This window comes from Priapulus caudatus, unplaced genomic scaffold (assembly GCF_000485595.1).
Source record: "Priapulus caudatus unplaced genomic scaffold, Priapulus_caudatus-5.0.1 Scaffold74, whole genome shotgun sequence".
NCBI classification, from domain to species: Eukaryota; Metazoa; Priapulida; class Priapulimorpha; order Priapulimorphida; family Priapulidae; genus Priapulus; species Priapulus caudatus.
Window position 1 is genome coordinate 630565 of NW_014577135.1, and position 10396 is coordinate 640960.

The 10396-nt window shown below is 43.5% G+C and overlaps 1 protein-coding gene across 1 annotated transcript in view; it reads left to right on the forward strand.

Annotated features, from left to right (window-relative positions):
* The window catches only part of LOC106821457 (M-phase phosphoprotein 6-like), a 9830-nt gene extending 5814 nt beyond the window's left edge, over positions 1-4016 (forward strand). The window contains exons 4-5 of the mRNA XM_014826269.1: positions 956-1050; positions 3286-4016. Of these exons, the coding sequence (XP_014681755.1) occupies positions 956-1050; positions 3286-3493 (303 nt within the window). The 3' untranslated portion in view covers positions 3494-4016. The remainder of the gene's footprint in view (positions 1-955; positions 1051-3285) is intronic.
* Positions 4017-10396: the final 6380 nt, after the last annotated feature.

The following is a 10396-nucleotide window of genomic DNA, read 5'->3' on the forward strand; positions in this document are numbered from 1 at the left end:
CTATTTTGACAACGGGGGGGGGGGGGGAAAATGCAGGAACATTTTCACAACGGCATTGTTAAATTTGAGAACGGCTGTGTGCCGCAGTGCCTCCTATGTAGAAGAAACACTGATACATTGAAATCTATCACATTTACACAAAATGTAATCAAAATATTATTATTTTCTTTCTGTACAAATTAGAAGCAAAATAAGCACTTTTCTAATCAAAAGGTGAAATTGATTAGGAATTAGGCCTGAATGTACATTGGCCTGATGAATGAAGCCTATATCGGGCCCACATTGCAAATAGAAAACGGGGCAAATTTTCGTGCTGTCTCACTCTCAGTATTTATTTACCTAAGATATGATAGGAAAAGCCAGGGTGATTTTGATGTAAATGTGGCAGGAAATGAATTATTTGGACCCCCTCATTAGTGCAGATGACCGCTGGTAACGATTAGAATCGCCATGCTTCAAAGCGGAGACTACACTCAGGACTCGGCTCGCTGTTGTGCACATCTTGACACAAGTGTGCGATACTGCAGTAACTTGTCATCCTCGCTGGCATGCCGGGGACGGTTTTGCATGCTGGGGTGGATTTTCTACGGGCCCCTCAGGCTTGCTAGTATTAGAAATGTCAGGCCCGAGCCTTAAAATACGGGCATCAGGCCTGCGGGCCTCTTACAATTTCGACCCATGATATATATATATCTATATATATGGATTATTTTTCCTTGCCTTGTTGTTACAGCAGTTCTAAGCATTTTATAGTTATTTGAAGTGTTTAGTTCATGAGAAATTGAAAACTTTCATCAATTTAGTAGACTGCATGTGCATTTCACATTTATCAACAATGAATAAATATTAAATAAGAATAATTTTGAGAATCAGCGCGATTGAGATTTAATTCGTTTTATTTCATAGACATTATTGTTCTTTCATTATCTGAATGAGATTTGTCTGCCTATTACAGAGGCTAATGTTGAAACTTGATAATGAGGACCAGCTAAGTGCCTCAGAGGCCAGAGAAGAATTGAGCGCTGTTTCTGACAAGGAAATGACTCGAAGGTATGTGACTATAGCTTGCTACAACCTCATGTATCGTATTTCGCTGCTCATAAGATGGTCCAGTGCATTAGAGGCACATCAAATTTAGAAGGGAATCTAAAAAAAAATGAATAATAGTTCTTCCCTCTACCATGTATATGCTCACATCAGAGAAGGCCACACCCATTTTTATCTGAGTTACTTGTATTTCATAAAGCCTCTCTATCAGTATTCATTAGTATATACAGTAGGCTCTTGCTATGGGGGTGTATAATTGACTGTACCACATCTGGAATATCTTGGCTATAATAATGACCTCTACACCAACTTTCAGATTATAGGACGCAATGTGGTTTTTGGTGAAATTTTCTAAGACAAAAATCTATGCTATAAGCCATGAAATGCAGTGTAAGTGACACTGCTATATAATATTGACACAATGTTAAAAGCTATATATGTGACGTTAACACCTTGCTCAGAAGTATGTGACACTGACACTTTGCTGACACTTTTGTCCATATTGTTTGGAGTAAGATGGTGATGTGCTACATTTGATGTTACATTTTGGGGGATAACTGTGTGGCGGTGGCACCATGCAAGCACGACGAGCTCCCTCCTGGCAATATAATACACAATGGAGCACAGAAGTGCCTGGTGCTTATAAATGCATTTTATAAATATTTGAATGTAATATTATGTAATATAGAGTAATTATTTTATGATATGGGGGGTTTTTAATCACTCACAAATAACAGGCATTTGTTAACATCACTGGAACATCTTATGTGTAGCCATATAGAGGGAGTGGGGGTGTCAGTATCATTAAAATAATGCCTATATAGGTGGCAGCTGGAGGATTGTTGTGTGATGTTAACATGCAGGATAAAGGTTGTGTATTTGGCAGCACACTCCAGAGAGAGAAAAATAAGCTGCAAGAGTTGAATTGAAGTAATCCAGCCACATCTACTAATGCCTATTTCACTGGCATTAACAATTACATTATAGTTACATTAACTCTATACGTATAATTTTAAGTATACACCCCAGGCACATGGCACCTATATTTGTCGTGTTGTCTGTCTGTGTAATGTCTTTCAACTGTTGTCGTTGCTTAACCACCATTGCCGCGCTGGCCATTCTGGAACTTCCTTTGGGGAGGTAAGTGTAATGTGCAGTGTAAATACTTGGCAGAAAGCAGTTTCCGATTGTTGCGCACCGCACCGTTGGGAACAGAAAACGTTCTCGCACATGTGCCGTATTTTGCTGTATGTGCCAGGTAGGAACCCGCAAGCCGGCGGACAACGCTATATTAAACTAGAAATGGCAGTTGTCGCCAACTGCATGTATTCCCCACGATCTAGTATGAATGAAATATCTCCGTAAGGAATTTTTTTGCACAAATCCGCTATGTTGATTAGTGTTAAACTAAAAGTCGGAGAGATTATCTTCAAGTGCAGAGTAAAGGCCAAAGACAGGTGCGAATGCGCACTTTCTCTCTTATACGTGTAAGTATACCATGTCTGGTTGCGCTAGGTCAATTAGGGGTCGAGTTATAGAGCGGAAGAGAAATATGACCAATTTCAAGGTCAAGGTCAAATAAAGGTCGCAGTGACCTAGTTTTGGTACGCGACACACCTTCTCCCCTAGGTCAATTAGGGCCTAAGTTATAGAGCAGTAAGGAAATATGATCAAGGTCAAGGTTAAATAAAGTTTGCAGTGACCTGGTTTTGGCACGCAACACACCTTCTCCCCAAGATGTGTAAGTATACCAAGTTTGGTCGCGCTATGTTAATTAGGGGCCGAGTTATAGAGCAGAAGAGAAATATGATCAAGGTCAAGGTCAAATAAAATTTGCAGTGACCTGGTTTTGGTACGCGACACACCTTCTCCCCAAGATGTGTAAGTATACCAAGTTTAGTCGCGCTAGGTTAATTAGGGGCCAAGTTATAGAGCGGAAGAGAAATATGATCAAGGTCAAAGTCAAATAAAGGTCGCAGTCACTTGGTTTTGGTACGCAACGCACCTTCTCCCCAAGATGTGTAAGTATACCGAGTTTGGTCGCGCTAGGTCAATTAAGAGTCGAGTTATAGAGCGGAAGGGAAAGTGTCTGCGGCGGCGGTGGCAGCGGCGAGCGGCGGCTGGACAGACATGAAACCATAGTATCCCCCCCCTGCCGACTTCGTCGTGACGGATATAATAAAACGTGACCATTACTGCATTTGTTCAGAAAGCTAAGTGCATTTGTATCTGTTTTAGGTATACTTCGCTCGTTGGGACGATAGCGCAGAAGTTTCTTAAGAAACGAGCGCGAGCCACAGACGAGGATACTGGGTCAGATGAAGACAGTGACGGGCTTGCAGACGCTGAGCCAGAGTCACAAGTGGCAACAGTAGAAAAAACTATATCTCAGTCACGCCGGCAAAACCTCAAGAAGAAACCGAAATTCATGAAACCAGCAGACTGACGGTGACTAATATTAAATTCATACAGATGAAGAGGTCTGTGGTTCGCAAGGAATATTTACTGTTAATGTTATGAAGGTGGAAACAATATCGGCCATTTCCAAGGATGACTATTACCTGCTCTTCTGGCATGTATAAGTACTTGTTGGTATATTGATGTTATAGTGGAATCGTCACACCTGTTACTTTTAATGTTTCCTGCAAGTTGTCTTCACCAGAAAAGTTTGTAGTAATAGTGTGTTCTCAAATGGGAAACCCACAGTTCACATGTCTGAAGGCTTTGATCTTCATATAAGTACGCAATGATCCCTTGGGGTTTTGTCACGGAATATGAATGTCTTCATGGTGGATGACAGAGGACGTATGAGAATACAGAAGGTTATGATGCGATTGTGAGCAAGAATCAATTATTCTGTTATCACTGATACTCTGGTGAGGGTAACTTATACCTCATGCAGTTTTTATTTATCCTGTAGGAAATATATTGAGGCTCAGACAATAAAATTTCAAATCTTCTAATACTGCCGCTGCATCGTTTATTATTCATTCGTATAACAATCGACGCGATTACTTGATGACAAGCAATCTTTTGTAGTTTCTATATACAGTAAAACTCGCATAAGTCGTCATCGTCTAACTCGTCAATTCGCATAAGTCGTCATGGAAGTCAAAGTCCTGATTTCTCTCATAGTGAATCCATTGGAATAGCCCTGCCTAGGTCGTCATTTTTAAGTCGTCATTATATACAAGTCTTCACCCTCAGACAGGTTTCATGTAATACAAACAACAGTAATTTCCCATCTGTAAGTTGTCATCAGAAATGCCAATGGCGCGCGCGCAGTGTACGGTCTAGGGGATGTGTGAGCTGGCTGTCGCAGATATGCACTTACTACAGTTTGTTCCAGAGCACGGCCTCGCAGAATTACCGTATTTTTTCAACAAGTGTTTCAAGAAAAATTTGGCAGACGTGTGTATGTATTGTTTGATTATATCAATATTGCCCTCACTAGATGGCGCCAACGTGCAGAATGTTCACCCTGGAAAGGACGCAGAGTAATGAATGCGACGCATTGTCCGTTGTGTTTCTTATAGCTTGCGTTTATTTCACAATAAATCGATGTGAATACATCACAACGTGCACCGCAAATGTCCTGCAATGTCCGAACGTGTAATCAACAGCGGGTGTTGCAGATAGCCAGCGTGTGACGCGCTTGCCGCTAGTGCGCACAATCAGCGGTGTCGTTTGATGTACGGACTCGATTGTTTCATGTCTGCTATTATATGTATGTGGCGCGAACTGATGACGTGTGTGGAGCATGCTTATGACTGCGTAGGGTCACGGGTGCCTGGAGGAGCCCTACATATAAGTCGACAAATGACGACTTTTCGCGTATGGTGTCATTTTCGTAAGTCGGCACAAATGTGCTGGTCCCAAAAGTGTCGACATATGCAAGTTTTACTGTATTACTAGAATTTGTAGGTTTATAATTCTTGATTACTGAAAACTTATTTATAATTTCCTTTTGTAAAAAATATTCATAGCACTCTGATCTGATAGATTGATAGATAGGCTGAGAGAGGGACAGGAGAGGCAATGGGAAGGACGGGGGATAAAATTAGAGTTCCGATAAAATATTATTACAGAAATCTAGGCTGAGATACCCCCTAACCATATTAAATGCATATTCATAACAAAATATAACTTCTATGGTGATATGTTGCGCATGCGCTAGCAGACTAAGGTAGCCCGATTTAGTACTGACTGGTATATGTTAGGGCGCTCTACTAATTATAAACACAGGTGTGCTGATAAAATGTTATTACAGGATTCTAGGCTGAGATACCCCCTAACCATTTTAAATGCATATTCATAACAAAATATAACTTCTATGGTGAGATATTGCGCATCGGCGCTAACAGAGTAAGGTAGCCAGATTTAGTACTGACTGGTATATGCAGCGGGCACCTTACATGCAATATGTCTTCTTCCTATTATAGTAGGGGTTCTAAGCTCCCAAAAAGAGGAGTAAAGTGTTCACTTTTTGATAAAAGCACCGAAATTTGGCACAACATGTACTTTGATAGGTGCTTAAACCGAATTAGAGGTGGACGCCCAACGAAATCGGCCTTTAAAGTGGGCGTGGCATCGAATTTTCAAAATGCCCGCCATGAACTTTCAAAATAGGGCCTACATTTCTTACGACATATCAACACTTCTAATTACCATTTTTAGTGACTTTTATTTACTCGACTGTGGTTTTTAGACACGAGAAAATTAAGGTAATATTTAAATAGATAAGGATGGTTTCTCATTTGCATATTTTCTAAAATGGCTGGCCGTGAAATGCCAAAAATACATATGCTTGGGCGTATTTTCAATTCTAAATAATATTTTTGAGTGATTGTAAGTGCGTAAGTAATGGTTATGGGACATGAGCGAACCGATTAAGCTAACATTTAATGTCATTAAATAATTACCGTCATTTGCATATTTTCAAAATGGCCGCCATGAAATGATAAAAATACATATGCTTCTTGGCGTATTTTCAATTCTAAATAATATTTTGAGGTAATTGTAATTAAAACTATTAAAATTAACTTTAAAATGAATTCTGTTGACGAGAGTGGAGAGAGAGAGAGAGAGACAGACAGACACAGATATATATATAGTATAATATATAATAGAGAGAGAGAGAGTGAATTTCTGTTAGTTAGTGAGAGAGGGAGAGGGAGAGAGTACGGTTCGTTGGCGGGAGTGGGGTTTTAGTGTTTTGCTGCGAGTGTTTGGTTAATTAACTGGGGGTTCGTTATCTAATTATTCTGGCTCGCTGATTTCAAGAGCGCTCGAGAGTTGAATGATGCGGAGTTCACGAACGTGTGTAGCTATTGCTCTCTCTCTCCCTCTCTCTCTCTCTCTCTCTCTCTCTCTCTCTCTCTCTCTCTCTCTCCTCCCGCGCATCTCTCTATCTGTTCTTCCTCTCTCTCGTCTCTCCTCTCTCCTCTCGTCTTCCTCTCTCTCTCTCTCTCCCTTCTCTCTCTCTCTCTCCTCTCTCTCTCTCTGTCCTCTGTCTTTGCTCTCTCTCTCTCTCTCTCCTCCTCTCTCTCTCCTCGTCCTCTCTCTCTCTCTCCTCTCTCTCTCCTTCCTTCTCTCTCTCTCTCTCTCCTCCTCTTCCTCTGTCTCTCTCTCTCCTTTCCTCTCTCTCTCTCTCTCTTCTCTCTTCTCTCTCTCTTTCTCTCTCTCTCTCCTCTCTCTATCTCTCTCTCTCCTCCTCTCTCTCTCTTCCTCTTCTCTCTCTCGATCTCTATCTCTTCGCTGTCTGTCTCTCTCTCTCTCTCTCACTCTCTCTCTCTCTCATCTCTCCTCCTCTCTCTCCTCTCTGTATCTCCTCGTCCTCCTCGTGTGTGCGTGGTGTGTGTGGCGCACGCGTGTGGTGTGTGTGGTGTGCGCGCGCACGCGTATGTGTATGGTGTGTGCGTGTGTGCGCGGTGTGTGCGTGTGTGGTGCGCGCGCGACCGCGTGTGTGTATATGTGTGTGCGACTGTGCGTGGTGTCGTGTGTGTGCGTGTGCGTGTGTACATGGTGTGTGTTTTTCTCTCTCCTCTCTCTTGTCGTCTCTCGGTCCTTTCCTTCTCTCTCCTCCGTTCCCTCTCTTTCCTCTCTCTCTCGCTTTATCAAATAACGACGGAATCAGCACATCGCGATGGGGGTAAGAGCTTCAGTCTGGTATGCATGGACAATCATACACGCAGTGGAGACGCGCATATTTAACACGAACTAGACAGAGGTCACTCACAGCTGAGAGTGCATACCTCGCGCCAGAAAGTAAATGTATGTGCATAGTAATATAATATATAATTGTATATATGTTATCACATATATTAAAGCCGGGGCACACGACGTATTTTTTTTCGCCCGATCGCGACGATTAAAAATCGCCAGCGAATTTCAGACGCCGCTCACGAAGAGGCACACGTAGCGAATTTGAGAGCGTACCGTACGCCACTCGACGGAACACACACATCACATGACACGATCACGGACATCAATGATATCAACAACACCTCCGATTGGTTTAAAAAAATCGATCGCCGACAATACGCCGGACACCGGCACAGCGAGCGAATGGCTAGCGTAAATAACGCCATAATCGCGGCGTAAATAATCGGCGAAAATACTAAACATTGTTTGATACGGGCGTACGAAATCGGCGTCGACGGTGAACGGCACACGGGCGAATTTTCGAGCGATTTAAAATTCGCCGCGATCGGCGAAAAATACGCTCGTGTGCCCCTACCTATAAGGGCGAGCTGCTGCTGAACTCGATCGCGCGAACACTACACACACACACACACACACACACACACACACACACACACACCACACACAGACACACACACACACGAACGCCCGAGACCGATTTACATTACCTCCCCTCCACTCCGTTACTCCGTTAACTCGTGGGCAGAGGAACAACCCACTATACGAACTCCTCACTCCCAGAACTCCTCACCCCTCCCCCGGCATTCCCTCCTCCCTCTCCCCCTCTCTCTCTCCTCCTCTCTCCTCTCGCCCGCCTACATTCCCCGATGTCATATCAGCTCGCCTCCTCTTCCCTGTTCTGTGTCCCTGCTTTCATCCCCGACTCTCCCTTTCACAGACCCCCGTGATCACCATCTCTCTCTCGGGGCTTCCTCTTTCCATGAGCGAGAGAGGAGGAGATATAAGAGCAAGAAAACACAAGGGGACGAGAGAGAGAGAGAGAAGGAGAGATGAGAGAGAGAGAGAGACGAGAGAGTGAGATAGGGGGGAGGAAGAAGAGAGAGAGAAAGAGGAGAGAGAGAGAGAAAGGAGAGAGAGGGAGAGAGAGAGAGATAGGGGAGGGAGGGAGAGAGAGAGAGAGAGAGAGAAGATAGGGGAGGGAGAGAGAGAGAGAGAGAGAGAGAGAGAGAGAGAGAGAGAGAGAGATGAGAGAAGAGAGAGAGGAGAGATAGGGGGAGGGAAGGGGGGAGGCAAGACGGGGAGAAAGAGATGAATGTATGACACATGACAGTTAGATAATGTAAGACTGACACCTAGAATGCCGCGCGCGGCGGCGCGTGTGGTGTGTTGTGTGTGTGTGTGTGTGTGTGTGGTGTGTGCGTGTGTCTGCCTGCGTGTGTGCGTGCGTGCGTGAGTGCGCGTGCCTGCGTCGTGCGGCGTGCGTGCGCGCTGTGTGTGGTGTTATCTAGCAAATCTAGCCGTGTCATGTTGACGGTGGCAGCAGACAGACAGACAGACAAGACGATGACACACTAACAACATGGCAGCAACTAGACAGAGGGCACTCAAAGAGAGTGCATACCTCCGCGAGCGGTGTAACATGTATACATGTGTAACGGCTGGCTCGCTGCTGGCTGCGGCGATGGCTCCCTAAGGCGAGCTGCTGCTGACTGGACGCCCTAAGCCGAGCTGGTGGTGAATCGATCGCCCCAACGCGTGTAACATGTATACAGTGTAAAACGCTGGCTCGCTGCTGCTACACACACACACAACACACACACGAACACACACACGAGAGCGATCACATTACTCCCTGCAACTCCGTTGCGCGGAGGTAATTACGGAGATTATGAGAGCAGAAATAACGTATAGTCTCGCATTTACAATCACCTCAAAAATGTTAATTTGATATTTTCATGGCGGCCATTTTAAAAAATAATTGCCACGCCCCCCTCAAATGGAAACTTCTTTAAGTTGGATCTTAATTGATTCATTGTGTCTAAAAACCATGGTCAAGTATAAAATCACTCAAAAATGTTAATTAGGAGTGAATGTATGCTGTTATGATTTCAGTGTGGCCATTTTGAAAGTATGGTGCCACGCCCCTTAAAACGACGACAAATTTTGTTTAATTTGGATCTTAATTGATTCCTTGTGTCTACAAAAATAATAATCAAACATTAAAATCACTCTACAAATGATTAATGGGATATATGCCATTTTTTATATTTCATGGCAGCCATTTTGAAAATTAAGTGCTACGCCCCCTTAAACGGTAAATTACGTTGGGGTCCACCTCCTATCATGTTTAGAATATGTCAGAGCACACGTGTACCAAATTTGATGCTTTTATCAAAAAGTGAACACTCCATGTGCTTAGAACCTCTACTATTACGTAAGAGAGGCCTACCGATGAAATGTTACCATATAAATCTATGCTAGAATACCTCCTCTCAATTGTAAATGCATAATTTTTGCAAAATATTATTCTTATCGGAGATATTGCGCACGTGCGAGCACCGTTTCAGACGTGCAGTACGGACTGACGAAAACTGCATAGTATAGCTTGCTGAGAGGGAGAGACAGAGAGAGAGAGAGAGAGGGGTGGGACTCTGAGGATAGGAGGCAGGGAAGATAGCTGAGGGCGGTAGAAAAAGAAGGAGGCTGGGCGAGGGACAGGGGAGGCAATGGGAAGGACGGGGGGGACGATAAAATTAGAGTTTTGCATCCTACAGGCTAGGGCGCTCTACTAATTATAATCACAGATCTACTGATGACATTTTTTACAGAAATCTAGGCTGAGATACCCCCTAATCATAATAAATGCATATTCATAACAAAATATTACTTCTATGGTGAGATATTGCGCATGCGCTAACAGACTAAGGTAGCCAGATTTAGTATTGACTGTTATATGCAGCGGGCACCTTACAATGCATGCAACGTCTTCTTCCCATTTCGTAAGAGAGGCCTACCGAAGAAATGTTATCATATAAATCTATGCTAGAATAGCTCCTCTCTATTTTAAATGCAGAAATTTTGCAAAATATTATTCTTATCGGGAGATATTGCGCATGCGCGAGCACCGTTTCAGGTGTGCAGTACGGATTGACGAAAACTAAATAATATAGCTTTCTGACAGAGA